The sequence below is a fragment of the Propithecus coquereli genome, unplaced genomic scaffold (genome assembly GCF_000956105.1).
Source record: "Propithecus coquereli isolate 6110/MARCELLA unplaced genomic scaffold, Pcoq_1.0 Scaffold5, whole genome shotgun sequence".
Lineage (NCBI taxonomy): Eukaryota > Metazoa > Chordata > Mammalia > Primates > Indriidae > Propithecus > Propithecus coquereli.
In genome coordinates, this window is record NW_012150840.1 from 7,496,263 (window position 1) to 7,517,271 (window position 21,009).

The following is a 21,009-nucleotide window of genomic DNA, read 5'->3' on the forward strand; positions in this document are numbered from 1 at the left end:
ATACAATTTTAATTTGAAGAAATATTTAGCTCAAAAAAAAAAAAAAAAAAAAAAGAAAAGAAAAGAAAAAAAACAAAATCAGCGGATGGAGATCCTATTTCCACTTCCTTACAAACTAGCTGTGTAACTTTGAGTAAATTATTTAACCACTTTTTACTTCATTTGTCTTATCTAGAAAATAAAGACACAAATCTGCTAAGCTCCAAGATTTTGTGGTATATATTTCTAATCTCTATAAATATTGTAGTACTAAATTTTGAATGGCTGAAAAGAACTTCAGACAAGCCATGTAAGTACATATTAAACATTAATTATAAGCTCTCTATTTATGGTTTTTTTTATTTCATTTACTTTCAAGAATTTGATGCTTGCATCCTCATTTTCTATAATTAATAAAATAAATACCAAAATCTGCAGTGCTTTTCGATCAAGAATGAAAGTATTCCATGAATTGTGCTTGAAATTTTTCTTGTTTAGTGTTGAAAAGAATCTGTTTTCTCACTGTATGTGAAGTATTTGAGCATTTGGATGTTTTGAGCAGGCATGCAAGTTCTTCTGCGTGTGACAATACCTTTTTTTTTTTTTTTTTTCAGGAAACCCTGATAGATTGGTGTGATGAAAAGGAACTTAACTTGATATTAACAACTGGAGGAACAGGATTTGCACCACGAGACGTCACTCCAGAGGTGAGATAGTACATATATTTCTCATATTAAAGGATTAGACTAATCATGTTATTTTTAATCCTTTTTATTATTTTTTATATTATTTTTATAATTTTGGTAGGTATAAGTGATTTATATTTCTAAGAATGTGAAAAGTTTGCTCTGGAAGAATTATAAAAAATGTTTCTTGACTTTTTTCTTTGAACTTTACACAAGAAATGATACAATATGGGGAAGATTGAACCGATCCAGAAGGTAATCCTTCATTTTCTTGTTGGTCAGCAGTGTCAGCAGAACTTCAGGTACATTGCCAGAGGAGGTGATGGCAGAATTCTGACTGTTAGCATGGCATCTGGTGTGATGTGTTTTGTCAATACAATTCAAAATTGGATCTGATTTTCCTTTTCTTGAGGTACCCTTGTCATTTGTCTCAAAGTATAGTAGGATGGCTGCAATAGCATATTTATACCAATTTCACAGTACTATTGTTGAAAAAGGGTTATATTTTTCATAATTTTAAATGTGAACTACATTTAAATGCAGAATTTAATAAGCCAAAAAGCAAAATTAATATCTAGGCTTCATACCACAAGAATCACCTTTGTATAGAAAGAAAAATTAGGAAAAGAATGAAGAGTAAGTAGTGTTCACTAATATAGGGAGGGAAAGTCTTTTTCTTTTTAAGGAAGCCATAATTCAGGTGTCACTTTAGAGTCATATGTAAACTACTACCACTTTCACATTGTTTCCTTTACCCCCTACAAAAGTACTTTTGGCTCAATTTCAACTTAACTATGTCCTTCTATTTTCAGATCAGTACAATATTATATCTGCTACTTCATTAACAACAAAGGTACTTTTGCTCAACATCTATTAAATAATTACTATCTTTCTTACATTAGCACAGTGGTTTTCAAACTTTAGCGTGCATTAGAATCCATCAGTCTGTGCTAAAACACAGATTGTTGGGTCCCATCCCTACACTTACTGATTCAGTAAATCTGCAGGGGGTCCTGAGAATTTGTATTTCTAACAAGGCCCCAGGTGATGCAAATGTTGCTGGACCATAGACCATACTTTCAAACTTTGAGAAACACTGCTCTAGTATATGAAAATGTAATTTTTTTTAACAAGTAGTAAAATATTTTCTACTTTTCTGTGTAAAAATCATGGCATCTAAATTTTTTTGATATTATTATAATTAAGATTATAAACAAAATAATTTTCCTTTTAAAGCCATCAAAATAGAGTTGAATTGGGAGATTGTTAACTTCAACTCCATGAATAAGAAGGTCATCCTTCCACAGTTCATTTTGCTTCTGGCTCCTATCAGGAAATGGTCTTTTGGCCAATTTTTTTTTTCCTTTTATACTGTGAGTAACTAAAAAAAAAAAAAATACAATTGGGAAGAGAGCCATCTCCTACAGAGGTGTGTTTGTCTTTTGTTTGTAAGAAAATTGACTGCATATTTGAAGATCTGGATTTTTAGAGTTTGGATACTGTGTTTCGTGTCTGAAGAAAATGACTTTGGGTTTATATATCCCTATATTTTTTGTGATGGTTTGATATTTTCATATTTTTTTATATCAGAAAAGTAGAAAAAAATTATCAGAGTATTCATTCATAAGTAAATAACAGCATTATTTTTAATTGTGGGGAAATAATTTTCATCACAAAGTATTTTGTATCCTGTGGAGCTTCAAGTTAATACCAAAATGCTAGACTGAAAATTCGAACCTTTGAATTCTGACTCTGCTACTTACCAACAAGGTGATCATAGATGGGCTGTTTTGACTCACATTTCTGTTACCAAATATGTGGTTTTTCTCACACCAGCCAATGCTCCAACTCTCCAGACACCAAATGTCCTTCATTTCATTTCCTTTCAGATCTGATACTACCTACCTGGAATTAGTGCTAGACTCCAAATGTATAAGGGCCCAGTCCCACAAGACTGCCTTCACTTTAGATGCTAGTCACAAGAATCAGATCCCCAGGTTACCCACACTTTTGTCCTACTTGACTACAAAGTCAGCTGATTCCCACAACTCCCTACCCACTTTAAGATTCGATAATTTGCTAGAACAGTTCACAAAACTCTGGGAAACACTTGGAAACACTTTACTTACTACTACCAGGTAAAGGATACAACTAGGGAACAGCCAAATACAAGAGATGCATAGGGCAAGGTATGGTGGGGAGGAGGTTCTGTGCCCTCTCCAGATGCAGTAGCCTTCCAGCACCTTGACGTGTTCACCAATCTGGCAGCTCTCATTGTTCAAGAGTTTTTATAAAGTTCAGTCTCCAGCCCGACCCTCAGTGGGTAGTACTGAAATTTCCAACCCACTAATCAATTGGTCCTTTTAGTGACCAGCACCTTCCTGAGGCTAGTCCGGGTTCTCACCCTAAGTCACCTTATTAGCATAAACTTTAGTGTGATATAAAGGGGTTTGTTAGGAACAACAGAGGCACTCCCGTCACTCAGGAAATTCCAAGAGTTTTAAGAGTTCTGTGTCAGGAACCAGGGACAAAAACTAGATATATTTTTGTGCGATACCACTATAGACTAGTCATTTAACCACTCTGCCTTATTTTCCTATAAAATGAGGAAAATAAAAGTACCTATTTACCAAGGTGGCTATGAGCATTCAAAGAGAACTAGTAACTGATATTTTATGTCAGAGTTAACTTATAAGAATTAAATATTTTTTATTAGTTGCTGTGTAACTACCAGATGGACAGACTTGGTAGGTTATTTTGTATGTAACTACCAAATCAACAAGTATAGTCTTATACTAAATTTGAAGTATGTCCAGGAAATCACAATCTTGTTAAATTATTTTTAATTTTGATAGAGTAAACTTCATATTGTTGCCAAAAGTTCAGTACTTGTCCCTGAGGCCGAATGAAGAACAAGGACAAGTAGTTTGAGGAAAAGGAAAGAGAAGTTTATTAATTTGCCAGCAAATGAGGAGGATAGGTAACTCTCATCTTAAAGAACCGTTGTCCTCTCTTTAAGTAGAAAAACAAGATTTTTAAAGGGAATTTTCAGTTTAGGGCTATTGCTGTTTAACTGTATAGCATTTCTGGTGAAGACAATCTCGTGACCTCTGCCTAGATAATTCTGTTGAACCATCTCCTCTGTTTAAGAAACTAGAAAACAAAATACAAAGAATACTCCTCTGCTCCTCTGATTACTGGCCTTGGGCAGGAATGTGGGTTTTAATTCCTCAGAAAGGTGTGGGGTTTTAAAGAGACAACTCGTAAAATATTTTGCCCTTTTTCAGACCCTTACTTCTGTTACATATTCCCCACTATCTATTTTACTCTTCCATGTGGGAGAAGGGATGATATAGACCTTCCTGATGAATTGGGGCAATGTTTTCGATGAAAGGTTTGTACTTATTTATGCCATTGCTCTTTATGGTTTGTGCAAAAATAGAACAGATTACCAGTTGGAAAAGGGCATAAGCAACAACCACAACCATGAGGACTGACAAGGCAAAATGGAAGATACCTCATAAGAGAAATTTTACTCCACTTGGTATCTAAGACACTGGTAGGACTGTGGGTCCTTACAGTCACCTTATACATAACGTCCTGAGCAAGAAAGAAACATGGGACCTCAGAGCTATTGGTCGCCCCCATAGGTGATCCAAGAGACTGGCTTTTGCAAATTCCAAGTATAAGAAATTATATATAGGAATACTTGCAAAGAATAAGGTTTAGGATGACAAACACAGCAGCAAGACAGATCAGCAGAAGAGGCGATAGTTTGGGAAATCCTCACTAAGGAGTTGTCTCTGCATCCTACAGGCAGAACAAATAACCAAAGAAAGTTGAGCAAGAGTATCAACATTTTCATTTTTCCTTCCTCTTAAACAAATACTTTAGATCGCCTAAAGGCTGGCTCATCCTCTGGGGCCCTAGGTCTTCTTCTTCCATGGACACCTCTTTACTCTGGTATGATGGACCCAAGGTTTTACTCCTGACAAATTCAGCGAGGTGTGAGTTGTTATAGGTACTTAATAGGGTCCCTTTCACTTCTCAGCCAGTTGTTGTTTGGATCCTTTTTCTTTCTAAGCTTTAAGCGACACCTGGTCTCCTGGTTCAAAGGGATGGAGGGATGCTTCCAACTGGGGCAGGGACCTGAAAGAGGCATATTATAGATAGTGGTTAGAATTTAATTTGTCTGTTTGACATATTGCTTTTTTCTGTTTTCCTCACCTATGGTTATATTACCATACTTACCTCAGGGTGCTAGGGTCTCCCATAAACTATTTCATAGGGGCTTAACTTACGCCCACTTTTACGGGGCTACCCTTATCTGAAGGAGGGCAAGCAGCAACACTTTATCCAAGTTTAGATGGGTTTCCTGCATCAATTTTGATAAAGGAAAACTTTTGAAAGTTTTCTTTCAAGTATATTCATTTTCTCTGTTTTTCCTGTAGATTGAGGTTTCCAGGATGCATGCAATTTCCTTTCTAGATGTAGAACTTTGCTTACTTGCTGGGTTACCTCCAATATAAAAGAGGGTCCATTATAACATGGAGGAAGGAAGCCCATACCTCAGAATGAGTTCCTTCAGAGGGATTCTGGTAATTTCAGACTCTCTTTTTTTGGGTAGGATAATCTTCTACCCAGCCTGAAAAGGTATCTACTAATACATGTTCCAGTCGTTTTAGACATCTGAGTGAAATCAATTTGCCAATCATCAAAAGCGTAGGTCCCCACATGTTGGGTTCCCTGTGCATCAGGTTGCTTTCTGTCTTTGGATTGTTTTGAGCACATGAAGGGCAGCTCTGAGTCATTTATTGGATAGTTTGTTGCAAACAGAGTCATCTTAAATGAAGTCCCACCAGAACCCTTAAGGCCCATAACGTGTGCATTCATATGAGTGCCTCATACTGGGGCCAAACCAAGGCTTCAGGTAGAAGAACGAGTCCATAGCTCCACTTAGCTTGTGCCATCCCAAGTGTCTGAGCCCCAGTCTTTAGTTTTAAGTAGGGTTTATATTGATCTAAATCTAGCTGGGGAATCAAGGCCCCAAGGAACAGATCACCTTCAGTGGCCTCCTTAGCAGCTCTGCCAGTGGCCTGATTTCTTTGTGCAACATAATTGTCTCCTTTTTTTGGTGACCAGGAAAGTGCATGATAGTCACCTGCTTGGGCTCAGCCACAGCCTTATCAGGGCCATTATTTCAGTGGCATACTTAATATTCTTATTTCCTGCCATCAAGAGCCCCCTTTCCTTCCATGTAGTATGCATAGATCCATCCTGCTAGAATAGTCAGCCTCTAGAATCTCTAAACAGTTGTGCTGTAAAGGCTCATTCTCTTCAACTGATAACAGAGTGGCAGGATTGAGAGTAGACACAGTCTTTAATTAAATGTTTGAATTATCCAAAAGGATAGCCTGGTACTTTCTTAGCCTTCCTGTGATCAGCCAATAACCATCCCTTCTGTTCTAATAAAATCAGAACCTGGTCATTGGTGGGGGGCAAATACTACAACAGGTTGTCTACTGCCCGGAGGCAAGGAGGCCATCCTCTCATAATATTGTCCAGTTGCTTTGAGTATGCCAAAAGTATGCCACTGGCCATGGGATGTCTCCCAGCATCAGTACTAAGACTTCAAGGCTCATTTCTTGTATTTCATGAACTTATAATTTAAATTCTTTCTGCAAGTCAGGCAACCCAAAAACAGGAGCAATCATAAGACTCTGCTTTAGTTTTTCAAAGGTATTTTGCCAGATCAGAGGCTCCACATCTGTCCCTTTAAGGGCCTCATACAAAGGCTTTGCTATTAGTATCAGGGTAGGAGAGTTTTTAAACCCCTGAGGCAATATAGTCGTCAGTGCTATGAGGTCATCCTACTCTCAGGATCCTGCCATTCAAATAAAACTGAGTACCATTCCTAATCACTTGTACAATTTCATTAATGACTTATAGATCCTGCACGAATCTATACTGATTGGTATGGGGAATTTAAATTCTTTCTGCATGTCCCTGGGTCCCATCACCCCATATAGCCTTACTCACTCTTTGGTAGAACTTGGGAGGATTAGAACTTTTTCTTGCATGTCAGCCTCCTGTGTACTTCATCAGGCTCTGGTATTCAAAGCCAGCAGGAGCTTGGCAGCACCCTCGTAAGTGAGCTTCTATTTCTGGAACAGCTCCTGGCACTATTGTTGCTCACTCAGGTCCAGTGTGGCCACCGAGAATGTCGGGGTCGCCGGAGTCGGCAGCAGAGAAGTGCCAGCTCCAGCAGCGGCTCCCTGGGGCCTGCCTCCTCGGCCTGTAGCATCGAGTTCCCCAGCCATTGCTTCCTGGCTCCCACCCCCCTGCCTGGCTCATGGAGTACCACGCACAGCTGGTGCTGGGGGCAAAGGCAGTGGACACAGGTGGCCCCAGGCTGCACATGGCTTGGCAGCAGCGGCACTCCCGTGTCAATTAAAAAGTCCATTAATTGAGTTTCCACTGTCAATTGTACCCAGGGCTCCTATGGGAATATTTGGATTGGAGCCACTAGTGAGGCATGGAGCCCCAAACCCCCTCATTCGTCATCTGAGTCCTATGCTGTAAAAACCACTTGCTCTCCTGGGGGTTTCTTGTTACCTGGTGCCCTTTGCAATTTTGGGCAGGGTTCTTTCTAATGTCCTTTCTCTTTAGAAAAAGCGTACTGCTTGTACTTCAACCTGGGGTGACTTTTTCTGCCCTTTCCTTTTGACTGTCTCAGAGGACCCTTGGTTGGCATAGCTAACAGAACACACGTAGGTTTCAGCTTCTGTTCTTCCCTAATATTAAATACTTAAAAGGCGATATCAGCAAGTTGTGAGGGATTCATGCCAGTTGCCCCTTCCACATGCTGCAGCTTCCTTCTTATATCTGAAGCACTCTGTCCTATAAAAGTCATATTAACTATGTGCAAATTTTCAGGGGCCACTATCTACATCTGTATCTTTCTGATATGCCTGATAGATGCATTCAAAATTTCAGAGGGATCCTCATTAGCTTTTTGTTGTAATTCTTGGACCCTGCTTATTAAATTCTTCTGTCTAGGCACTCCCCTCTGGAGGCCTGCCAAAATATACTCTTGATAACAATTTATTCTCACACCCTCTGTGTCCACATTAGGATCCCAATTTGTATAAGTCTCCTAATACCCTGCTGGCCATCCTTGTGTGTTCAAGCCCCCTATCTGATATTACCGTGATGGAAATTGCCCTGCCCTGGTTATGGGTGCCCTCTGGCTAAGTGGAGTTTCCTGCCCAGTCTTGGAAGGAGAGACCATTCCCACTCCTGAGTCATAACCCAGTTATGTCTTATAGCTATATGTTGACCATTCAAGGGACTTCCAGGGAAAGTCCCAGCCAAAGGACTTTCAGATGGAATAGAAATGGAGCCCCTGTGTTGAAACCAAACTCACAAACAACAAACACAAGTTGACAAGTAGACAATACAGGTAATTCCCTATGCAAACGATCTCAAATGCCAAGGCCTTACCAAATGAATGGGAACCATAAAAATGAGAACCAAATTCTCAAACGAGGACCAACATCTCCTAATCCAAAAGGGAATGAATTCCCCAGGTTCCCTAGTTCCACTCAACCGTGACTTCCACCTCCAAACGGTGCCACAAACAAATGCCCTACCACAGGGTTGGAAGATTCAAAAACCTTCCCCAAATGGGTAGAATCAAGTGTCTTGTTGTGTACCCTGGGGAACTTAACCAAAATGGCCAAGGTGTCACAACTCTTCCCAGATCTGTTTCCTTTTCCTCAACGACGTTTATGTTACGAGGAGTTGCATCTAATCTGGGGAGGGAGAGACAGAGTTCCCTGGAGCTAAACAGGCTCCAGCAGCTGCTGGGGCAGTCCCTTACTTTCTCTCATCCAAAAAGACATTGCTCCTACTAGTGAAGACCCACTGCTTGACCCGGGGCTGTTACCCACCTCCTCCAGCCACAGCAGCAGTTGCGGTATGCCATTCCACCAGGGCTCCAATGGGCCCACCCAGGGATGCCAAATTCTGTTACCAAAAGTTTGGTATTTGTCCCCAAGGCCGAACAAAGAATGAGGACAAGTGGTTTGAGGAAAAGGAAAGAGAAGTTTATTAATGTGCCAGCAAATGAGGAGGTTGGCTGACTCTTGTCTTAAAGAACTATCGTCCTCCCTTTAAGCAGAGAAACAGGATTTTTAAAGGGGATTTTCAGCTTCGGGCTATTGCTATTTAATTATAGCATCTCTGGTGAATATGATCTCATGACCTCTGCCTGGATAATTCTGTTGAACCATTTCCTGTGGTTTCAGGTACTAGAAAACAAAGAACTAAGAACACTCCTTTGCCCCCTGATTACTGGCCTTGAGCAATGCAGGTTTTAATTCCTCAAAAAGAGTGAGGGGTTTTAAAGAGACAACTCATACAACATTTTGCCCTTTTTCAGACCCTTACTTCTGTTACATATTTGATCTTCTCCATCTCCATGTAAATCAGAGATCTTGAATTTCTGCTACTCTAGTATCTTTATTTTTTCTTTCCTTTTTTTCTTTTTTGGTACTATTAGTTGACAGTTGTCTATCACCATGGCTTTGTATGTTTCAATATATCAGAAACTTAGCAGCCCTTTATCCTTAAAATTTTTCAGTTACTTGAAAACCATAGAGGTGCTCTTATATTCATATATGTCTGTACCATCTACCTGGGGAACGTTGTATTAAGGATCTTTTTATGAGTTTAAAATATACATAAATATGTTTTCTCCAATATCTATTTTTGAAGAGGCGATTTACCTGATTGTGAATAACTTGATCTTTAATAGGCTCACTTCACTTCATATTTTATATATATAAATACATGACATGAGTATGTATTGCAAAAGTCTGTAGAACTTGCCAGTGCTTGAAAAAATAAATATCCATAAAAGCAATCTAGGGCCACTAAAAAATAATTCTACTAATTTTCCTTTCCTTTATACCCTAAAGTAGCACTTCTTTAAACGCTAAAATCGCAATTCTTATAATAGCTAAAATGTAGTGTTGGCAAGTCAGATAGAAATTTAGAAATAGAATTCTGAACCTGAATTATGTAATTATTTGTCACAAATTTGTCTGTCTTTGTTAGTTGTGCCAAAAAGAGAAGAAATTATTTCTAGACACATTTACCTGTATACAACTTAGGATTGCAAATATTTTTAAATAGGGTCAGAAGTTATTGATAGAAAAATACAAATATTAATTTGATAGACATAAATAAACATAATTTATGTTTACTAAATATTTAGTCCCTTAAGATACTAAATATTTTACAGTCAATAATTGTCAGTAATTAGTTTGATCTACAAACACAAAGGACAATTGTTTGTAGGATCTGTCTGTTACAAAAAAATGGAGGAGGAAAATAGTAAATAGAATGAATGAAATAAAACAATCCAAAGTTATTGTCAATAGGTATGAACACTAGAGAAAATGAAAAGTTTAATCAACTTAGATTGCTTCCCAAGTCTATTAAAAAGGAGAATGGAATAGCAAGTTTAGTAAAGTTTATCTTGTTTATATATTTTATATGAATAGGGCTATTGGAATTGTTTTTCCTAAATTATGAATTTATTTATATTTTTAGGCCCTGTACCATAGAGTATGGTTCATCTGATAATTGCATGCCTGCTAGGCTGTTCCCTGCCTCTATGAGATGCTATCAAAGCTTACATATAATAGCATAATAATTCACTGTCCTATACTTTTTAAAAGTTTTGTTTTGATATGAAAAGCTTTATTTTTTAAGAATAGATTGAATTTTTTCTTAATCTGAAGAAGCCTGGATAATTTGTTGGCACTGGTGAAATGCTAGTAATTATAAAATTCTGTAGAACATAAGAATTCATTTTTATGTAAAGTATTATCTGTTTATGTCCCATTATCACTTAAAAGTGATGTATGTCCAAAAATGGTAGTATTACTTAAAGGATCTTTTATTCTTAAAAAGTAAAAGTTTATTTATAGACATGTAGGCAAGGTAAATGAAAGACATAAGTACATAAATCCTAGAAGAGACTAAAAGATTAAGAAGCATTAATGAACAACTATATAATTATTTTAAAAGTATTTGATAATATAGTAAATTAGAAAATATTAAACTGTTTAGTATTTATAAGGTTAAAAATAACCTTAAGTACTTTTTAGAGTACTAAGCTATATCAGAATTAAGGATAGTATACTAATATATTATTTTGATCATACATTAAAGAGTTAAGTTAAAGCCTAGCATACACTTATGTCTCATCCACTCATTCATTCATCAGGCTTTTGTTTTTAGTCCTCAATATGTGTCCAATGCCATGCTGCATGCTGGAGTTAAAAAAAAAAAATTAAGACTATTACAGAGGTGGGCAAACTGACCCACAAGCCAAATCCAGTCTATCACCTTTTTCTTTTTTTATATTTCCAGAGAGCTAAGAATGGATTTTACATTTTTAAATCAAAAGGAGTGTAAAAAAAAAGGAGTATAATATTTTGTGACATGTGAAAATTATTTGGAATTTAAATTTCAGTGTCTGTAAATGAAGTTTTATTGGAATAGAGCTATACTCATTTAGATATCATCTATGGTTACAACAGCAGAGTTGAATAGTTGTGACCAAGACTGTATGTAGCCTGTAAAGCTTGAAATATTTACCATCTGTCCCCTTGCAGAAAAATTTTGTCAACCCCTGGCCTATTGGATGGCAATAAGTCATCTTTACTCACATTTTTAATTTTCTGACTTTTACCTTTTGTTCTTTGGTAATCTGAAATGATTTTAGCTTTCCTTTCTTAAATTTTTAATTTTTGGATGGAGCAAAGAAAAAATCACTTTCTGCCATATTGAAGTATATTGCCCCACTGTCTCAATAGACAATATAGCATAATGAAAATAAAATATTTCTTATTTTAAATAATATATAAAATTTTGAACTTTCAAAATTGATGAAATGAATTTGTTGTACACTAAGGAAAATCTCACTCTTAAAAAATTTTTAATCTGATGTTCTTAGCAATGCCTTCTAAAAAATGTGCACTAATGTAGTTGGTCATTATGAAATAAACAAAAGAAGGAGTAGCAAAATTTTCAGGAAACTGTAATTTTGATATAAGGAATACTCATTTAAAAGGGTTCCTATAGCCAGTTCATTATGGAAGTGAAGAGGCATGTGACAAAATGACCAATGCTGAAAGGAGGTAAATACTAAAAACCTGGTACAAAGGAAACTTGATCTAGGAAGAGACTATGAATTCCAGAAGGCATATTCTGTTCATAGCCTACTTCAGATTTCTTTAGGACAGATTAGCATGTAAGCTTTTCTACACATATCTTCCACTTAGGTTATTAGGAATTTTTTTAATGAAAATATCAATTTTTTAAAATACATATAGAAAAACTTATTTATTTTATAAAAATGTGTTTCATAATCAACTTGTTGAAATTCATGAACTTCATGATTTTAGGTGTGTATAAGATAAGTATTATTTTATGCAATCATTAATCATTTTTTCATATATTATAATGCTTCAAAAATAAGAATACTTGTGTAAGTACAAGGAAGAAGACAAAATTGACCTGAGTTACTAACTACATGTTAATAATTCTCAATTTATTACTCTTACAAAAGTGAGAGTTTACATTTAGTAACTTCACCTAAAATTTAACATTGGGCATTGTAACAATCAGAAAAACCCTCCTACATTATAACCGAAGTATAGCAAAAACACCATGTTTAACAATTTGTTTTTGAAAGAAAATTTGATCACCTTTATAGGTTATTTAAATTATATAGTTGCTGTCTACTGCATGTCAATATTCTCTAGGAAACACTTATTAGTTCACTGGCAAAAATTTCATATACTGATACTCTAGAATATTTATAGAGTATGCTCCATGAATATTTCTTTTATAGTTCCAGGATTGCTTTGAGTAAAATAAACTGCCTTTATACATGGTAAAATTAAAAATAATTATGTTGAATATCTTAAAATTATTGTATATAAACAGGATAATTCTACAATGTAAAATTGCTCGCAAAGCAGAATACTGGAAATACTTGTACTTGAAATATTTAAAACTAAATTTAATAAAATATACCATTCTTCTGTACTCAGATTTGATGGTTATATTTGATGTCATTTTAAGGAGCTCTTCCTATAATTTTTGTGAAATAGTTCCAGACATGGGAAATATGTTCCTGTATCATATCTTTGTCTAAACATGTTAGCATGCAATATGTTATAATGGAAAAAGCTTATACTATTAGAGTCAGACCTGATTTTGAATATCAGCCCTACCACTTACCAGCTATGAAAATTAAGGCAAGTTAACCTATTCAAACTTCAGTTTTCTCATCTCAGAAATTAGTTAATGCCTACCTCCAAAGTTGTTGTTTCTAATAATTAAGATAATAAAAATAGCCAATAATAAAAACTAAAATTTACATGTAGCACTTACTGTCAGGAGCTGTTTTGAGCATATGTTAACTCATTTAGTCTTTAAAACAAGCGTATTAGGCAGATACTATTGTTATCTCCACGATAAAGACGGAGAAACTGATACACAGATTGACTAATTGACTTGCCTAAGATTATCCAAGCTAGTAAATGACAATGCATGTAAAAGGATCTAACATAATGCCTATAATCTTTATAGATGCTCAATAAATATTCATTTTTATCTTATAGTACTTTTTTCTTCCTCATTTAATTAATAACACTACTTATTTTCTCTAATTTGATATGGTAGCCCCAAATACGTCTGCTACTAACCATTGTATTTCTGGTAGCTATTGTTACCTACAAACATACCTGATAAATATGTCTAAAAAGTAAGGATGTAAGTCAACATTTCCCCACTGCTACTTTAAGGCATGGGACAAAGAAATAACAATAAGAATTTGTATGATCTATATAATATGAGGAATGTGGATGATTAGTGCACTTGGATTAAGTAGCTCCTGATAGCCTGCCTCTAAAAGTTTCTGGATGTATAGTTAGGAACATATTCAGCATAGCTGAACCTATTAATTATGTTTTAGATCTCTAATTTCTTTGCAGTTTAAAATTCTTGGAATTTGGCTTGAAACAACTCAGATAATGTGACAGGATAGCTTTTTCATAATAGCCCACTTTATATGTGGGCTATTTATTTTTTATAATTATTATTTATAATTATTTTTGCATCATCTATTGAAAAGCAGTATATTTTTCAGAGTATAGCCACACTTAGGACTTTCCAGTTTGCTAAAAACAACATTAATTGTCTTTGTTCAGTTTAACAAATATTTATGAAATACCTTAGGCTTTATTGAGCCCAATGCTAAAGTGCATGCACTCCTAAAATAGTCACATGACAAATCAAAACAGGATAAACCTAGTATCAGAAATGTTCAGCCAGTTCAGATCAAAAGATTTCTTTAAACAGAATGAGAGCTGAGTAATCAGTGAAATTTTTATAAAAGTAGAATTTAAGCTAAAATTGACAAAGAGCAATGGGGTTCAAGTTTGTATAGAGGCAGATATTACTGGTGGAAGTAAGAGAGGAGAGAAAATGTATGAGCAAGGTACAGAGAAATATAAACTTTAAATCTCCATGTCTAGAGCAAAGGATTCACTTTACATAGAAGAATGGATAAACTGTACCTATCTTGTTTTATTTCTTTCATAGACCAGCTAGAGTGGTCCCAAATATTGAAATAAGAAATCAGTAACTCATTATTCAGAGATTGCTTGGAAACCAGAACCCATGAGTCTACTATCAGCCAGTACAGACAGTAAAATCATGCTATCGAGACTCTTAAAGTAGACCCTTTTTAGAATTGACATTTATTCAAATGCAGATCAACACATTCCCTGGCAGGACTAACATCATTCTTTTTGAAGATTGTTTTTGTGTTGGTTTGTTTTTTTAAGAGTCATTAATTAATCTTCAAACCTAGTGACTATCCATACCATTATTTTTGTATAAAATTTAAACTGCTGAGAAGTTCCAAGTTCTAATTTTGTTAATTTGTTGTTTGCAAGTTTGCCAGTCAATACTTCCCTTAGAATCAAGACAATCAAGTATATTTTGTCATAGATTTTGTCAGTGCTGTATCTCTAGTTAGCTTAGCATTTTATATAAAACTACAGACTTTATAATAGAGAAGTCACAGTATCTCAGAATTTGAAGAGAACTAAGACCATCATGTTCAAAGCCCTAACATGCCCTTTTCATTATTCCAAGTCTTTACCTGAACATACTAATTGCTGCTTCTGTCTGAGAGTTCATTACTTGGATAACTCTACTTATTTGAAAGTCTAAACTTAGCAAACTGAAATCTGTCAACCTATAATTTTTACCCACTGGTCCTAATTCTGCCCTTGGCAATTGAAACCTTTGCATGGTAGTTTTGGTAGTTGAAGAGAAATACTACATTTTCCCCTGAAGTCCCCTTACTTTTGTATTATTTTTGCATTCATTTTTTCCACCAGACGCAGACTTTCCCCAAGACATACATCCTTTATTTTATTCAATCATTAAAAAGAAAAGCTTCATAGTAAAATGGTGCCAGTGGAAAAATTAGAGGTACAAACTTAGACCATTTAGATAAATAAAGTAATTAGGACAATAAGTGACTTTGCATTTAAAACTATTAGGTTGAAAGGCTCCTTTTCCACATAGCAGCACTAAAGAGGGAAGATATATTTCAAAATGACTAAACAGTGGAATTGGAATGTTTCTAACACAAAGAAATGATAAATGCTTGAGGTGATAGATATCCCAGTTACCGTGATTTGATCATTACACATTGTATGCTTGTATCAAAATATGACATGTACCTCATAAATGTGTACAACTATTATGTATCTATACAATTAAAAATTAAAGTTAAAAAATAAATAGGGAAGAATACATTTTTCCTCAAGGTCAGAATTGTGGAATTTAGAGAATGAAGTAAAAACAAATATTTCATGTATGAAGCACCCACAAATAAAATTACATCTTCAGTTCCCTTCAAATATATGTCCTAATTACATGCCTACTCTGTACCAGAATATGTTCTCAGCTTTCATGGGGCCCTTATGGAGAAGAGAGATCATATCTTGAGTAAACATACAAATAAGTATAGATATAAATTATAGTAAGTTCTGTTTCTAATCAGAGTTCTAACTGAAAAAATAGTGTTGCCCATATAACCATTTATGGAGCAACATAACAGTGCCTAAAAGCACAGACTATTTGGGTTTGAATCTCAGATCCACCTCTTACCTAGTGTGTTACTTTGTACAACCTACTTAATGTTTTATAATTTAGTTTTCATATGTGTAAAATGAAGATAGAATACTTACCTCATAGGGTAGTTATATTACACAAAATATAAGGCACCAAATACTATTTTTTACATAAATATGTGCTATTATCATATTAATATATTATAAATTAATTATAACTATAATTGTATAATTAATTATTATTAATTAATTAATATATACATGTGTGTACATATATAGAGAGAGCTTTAAGCTTAAAAAGTAAGTAGATAATGGCTGAATAAATATTAAAATAACTTTTCTCTGGGGGAAAAAATCAAACGATACAGGACAAAAAGTATACAACAGTATAGTTGTGGAGAAGGAAAAAGAAACATCAGAGAGGACATGCTAAATGCTTATACCTTGAATTTATCACAGTGATAAAATCTTGAAATCACCTTGCTAGCTTACTCTTACAAGCCTACTCTTATAAAATGAACAGAGGCTAGCATACCAGAATATTTTGATTTTGTAAAATACTTGCTAAGACACTGACAACAAAATATTATTAAATATTTTGCAAATGTGAAATGCTAAAAGCAGACTTATTCAGGGACATAATCTAAGGAGTGAAGATTTCAGGATATTCCTTTCTTCATTACTGACTGAAATCAAGAATACAAATTTCTCTTTATGTATATTATATATCCATCTATAAAATGGCCTTAATGTTGCTTTTCACACAAAATATACCATAATGAAAATGAGTTTATATCTGTCAAGTACTATGAACTTCTCTGAATAATATCGCTGTATTACAAGAGCAGAATATTTGTAACTTTACGTTATTACCTGCCATAAAAGGAATCTGATAGGGAGTCAGGAAGTGGGTTCAAATGACAATCAAATTTAAATGATTCTAATATTTTGCCAGTATGATTGAATGGCTGCTATAAAAGAATAGAGGACAAATGTCCAATGGTGGGAAGAATTATTTCAGATAATCATTAATGACACACAGATGAGAATTAGCAGAAAGGATCTAAGTTCCTTGAAAAGATGCTGTGAAGAATGCATCAGTAAACCTCTTAGAAGTATGGAGTTTGAAGATGAACTGTTTTCAGTTTCACTGAGCAAGAGACCAAAGACCAAGGGCAACAACACAGAAGAAATAATTGATCGTGCTGGAAGGACTAATGGATAATATGAGGAAATAAATTATACTCCTCTATGAAGAATAAAGATAGCATTATAGTGATGGATGTCATTGGGATAATTTAAGTGTCTTGCCTTCAGCTTCTTCACCCCTTTACGTAAGTTTGATTGCAAAAAATAATAGAATATCTTTGCATAGAATAATCCTCAGTCTGAGACTTCATGGAAGGAAAAGATAGGTCAGTTTTAATTAGGTGATTTTAAATAGGGTTTTGCAAATTTTTAAAGCACTTTCTTGTAAAATGTAGGTATTTGAGCCAATGAGAAAATAATTGTTTTGAGTATTGTATAGGTATAATGGAGTCTTATTATATGTCTCTTGCTTCCTGTGATTCAGGATTACATTGTACAGGCAACCCCATTATAATGAGGTCAATTTAGTAATAACTCAATTGAGATTCAAAAGAGATTCATGTCATGCTAATTTTCCACTATTGTTAAATAAGGTATCTATTTTGAAGTTTGGTTAATTATGTGATACTTTGATATGAGTTCTATTTATGGGCCCTATTTACTTCCTCTTTCATTACTCCCATTTTGCCATTTTCAATACTTAATACTGTACTCTCTCCCTTAAGGTGAGGCGGCTCTGTGGGGTAGATAGATGAATGAGTGTCACCATCAGTAATGAATTATATTTAGAGGAATGAAAGGACTACTTTTTATATAATATTGAAAGCAAACCCTAGTATAAATGCAACTTCCTCCAAAGGTGCATAATGGGCAACAGTAACAACAGTATTAACAATAAATTCTAATCTATGTTTGCTCAAACTGTAATTGTTACTCTTTGCCTTCTAAATATTAATATAAAATACCATAGGACAGGGGTCAGCAAACTTATTCCTTAAAGGGCCAGATGGCGAATATTTTAGACTTTAAAGTCCATGTGGTTTCTGTCACAACTACCCAACTCTACCAGACCTGTAGCACAAAACAGCCATAGATGATATAAATGAATGAGGCTGGCTGTGTTCTAATAAAACTATTAGAGACACTGAATTTGGATTTCATATAATTTCCATGTGGTATGAAATATTATTCTTTTGATTTTTTTGAATCATTTAAAAATTTAAAGATTATTTTTAGACTGCAGGCCATACAAAAAACAGGCAGTGGGCAGGATTTAGCCTATGGGCTATGGTCTGCCAACCCCTATTTTAGACAAGATCAGATGCGTTCAAGGTGATATAGCTGTACCAACTCCTATTTTAGAACATTCCTATCCTATAGTGCATTAGCATCTGCTCTGTTCATTCATAAGCCCATAGCATGTGAACTTTCAGAAGAATGCTCCGAAAATTTGAGATTGAGGAAGGAGAAGCCCCGTAAAAAATTTATGCTTCATGGACTCAAATATGTATTAAAAGCCCACTATATTTATGCCAGGCACTGTTCAAGATGTTGGGGGGATAGCAATGAACAAAGGGGTCAAAAGTTCCTACTTTTATGGAATTTACATTTTAGTGGTAGGACATAACCCTAAGAAAACAAGTAAAATGTATAGTATTGGAAATGGTAAGTTCTGTGGATAAAAATAAACCAGGGAAGGAGGATGGGTAGTTTAGGCAGGAAAGAGGGTTATAATTTTAAATAGAGCCATCTATCAAGTAACCAGTGATAAGGTGACGTTTGAGCAAAGACCTTAAGGAGGAGAGGGAGAAAGTCATGGATCATGTAAAACCCATATGCTACCTTAGTGTAATGGAACAGAGGCATGGCATGATCTGACTTAAAATATTTTAATAGGGAAAGCAATGAGGAAACTATTAAAATAATCCAGGTGAAAAACGATAATGGTTCAGACCAATGATAGAGGTAGAAGTAAGGAGAAGTAGATTATTGATATAGGGAGAGGTAACAGATGGAATAAGAGAAAGAGAGAAGTCAAGTAAGACCCAGGATTTGACTTGGGCAATTAGAAGGATAGAGTTGCCATTTATTTAAATGGAAAAGGCTGTGGGAAAAGTAGATTTGAGGGGAAAGATCAGAAATTTTACTTTGGTCATAGAAACTTGAATTGCCTTTAGATATTCAAGTGGAGATGTTGAATTGTAGTTAGATATATGCATCTGGACTTCCGAGGAAAAATATGGTCTAGAAATATTAGAGTCCTCAACATATAGATGGAATTAAAAGCCATGACAATTGATTAGATCACTGAGGCATTTACTGATATTACTATTTATTTATTGGTATTACTGCCCCTGATTCCTTTCTCATGCACATTCAAAGAGGTAGGTAGTTTCTAGTAATCTATTCCTTCTGCTTACTCACAAAGAGTGGGAGGGATCCCACTGAGTCAAAAACCTGACCTACACAGGAAGTACTGTTAGTTGGCCATCCTCAAATTTTGCGATGGTGTAAACATGGGAGCGAATTTTCCCAAGTACCTCCTTGCTGGAATCTGTTTGCACTGGAGGTAAGTGTGAAAGGGGAGGTTGTGGGAAATGATGGGGTGAGGGCTTACTAAATCTTTTCCAAACCTCAGAAATGGTTTGATTCTGAGGAGGGGAGAAGGTTCAGGCTGGTTCTTATTTCCTTGAACCAGTTCATACAGCCCTAAATTTGACCTGCTTTCCTCAAACTGGGAGTCAGAAATCCCTTTTCTCTTCTGTTTTTCTGCTGCAGAAATTCCCACCATTCCCATTTTGTGGGCTCCAGAAAGGGGTAAGCGAAGACTTCAATCCCAGCCAATCATTTCCAGATTAATAATTTTTAGTGTTTTGATTTTTTTTATCATCATAAAAAATGCTTGGACCCATTTTTCCCATCTGTTTAGTTTCCTTGTGGATTGTTATGTATCTATGTTCTAGGGTCATTCTGTATCCCTGGGCAATAGAGTTCAGATCCATCTGCTATTTCCATTTGTGTGCTGTTCTCTTGTGGATTCACATATGCAGTTTATCTATTACTGTTTCCTAGATGAAAGACACCCAATTCAGGCCACTGCTTCACTCTCAATCTCATCTTTTCCTGAATGGTGTTTTGTTCCTCTGCTGATGGCTTGTCACTACCCTACCCCACTGCTTCTGATGATCTATCATTGTTTCTCTACTTTTCTGTCTTCGTGCTTGATTGCCTTTGGTTTTTGTCTCTACTTTTTGCCTCACTTCACTCATCTGCTGAATGATTTGCATTCTTCACTCAATGATGCTTTGTTCATTAGCAAATGGCCTGGTACTGCCATATCCACCTGCTATTTTAGCATTTTAGACTGCCCAGCATCGTCTGTCTGCTCTCCTACCATTTCCCTATACTGTGGCCTACCAAGTGTTACACCATCTGCCTGCGTGACCTTGCCCTGCCCAGTCTACTATGCCTGTAATATTGTAAGTAGGTGCAGATTGTTGAATACTTCCGCTGTCCCTCTCCACTTGCCTTGAGCCACTGAGTTGGACTGCTGACTGAGTTTGCTTGACTATTTCCTCCTCTATTTGCTGCCTGTGGCTGCCCCATTAATTTAGTTAAGACATTGCATTCATCTCCTACTTGCTACTTGCTGATTGGCCCATGTTGCCTCCTTTATCAGTTCTCTGCATCTAATAAATCATTGGCATTGTTCCTCTGTCGTCTTGTAACCCTGAACAGATTTCATTTTCAAGAAAAGTTTTGCCTACATATTATCCAAATATATCTTAGAAATAGGAAAATGATTTGCTATTATCAGCACAGCCCAGTTTACTCCTAAACTGACTTTTTAAACTCAATACCACGTGTCCTTTCTGCTTTTTTATACAATTCCACATCCTTCTCTTTATTTAGGAACGTATGTTCTTTTCTAATTCATCATCTTTGCTTCAGTTATCTTTTCACATCATATATTATGTATAATTACTCCTTGTGTATGGGATCTTTCAATAATTTTTCATATA

At 35.5% G+C, this 21,009-nt stretch overlaps 1 protein-coding gene across 2 annotated transcripts in view; it reads left to right on the plus strand.

The window, feature by feature from the left end:
- The window catches only part of GPHN (gephyrin), a 577,313-nt gene that overhangs the window by 238,693 nt on the left and 317,611 nt on the right, over positions 1-21,009 (plus strand). For both annotated transcript variants that reach the window (XM_012656203.1, XM_012656202.1), the window contains exon 4: positions 594-686. In XM_012656203.1, coding sequence (XP_012511657.1) covers positions 594-686 — 93 coding nt within the window. The remainder of the gene's footprint in view (positions 1-593; positions 687-21,009) is intronic.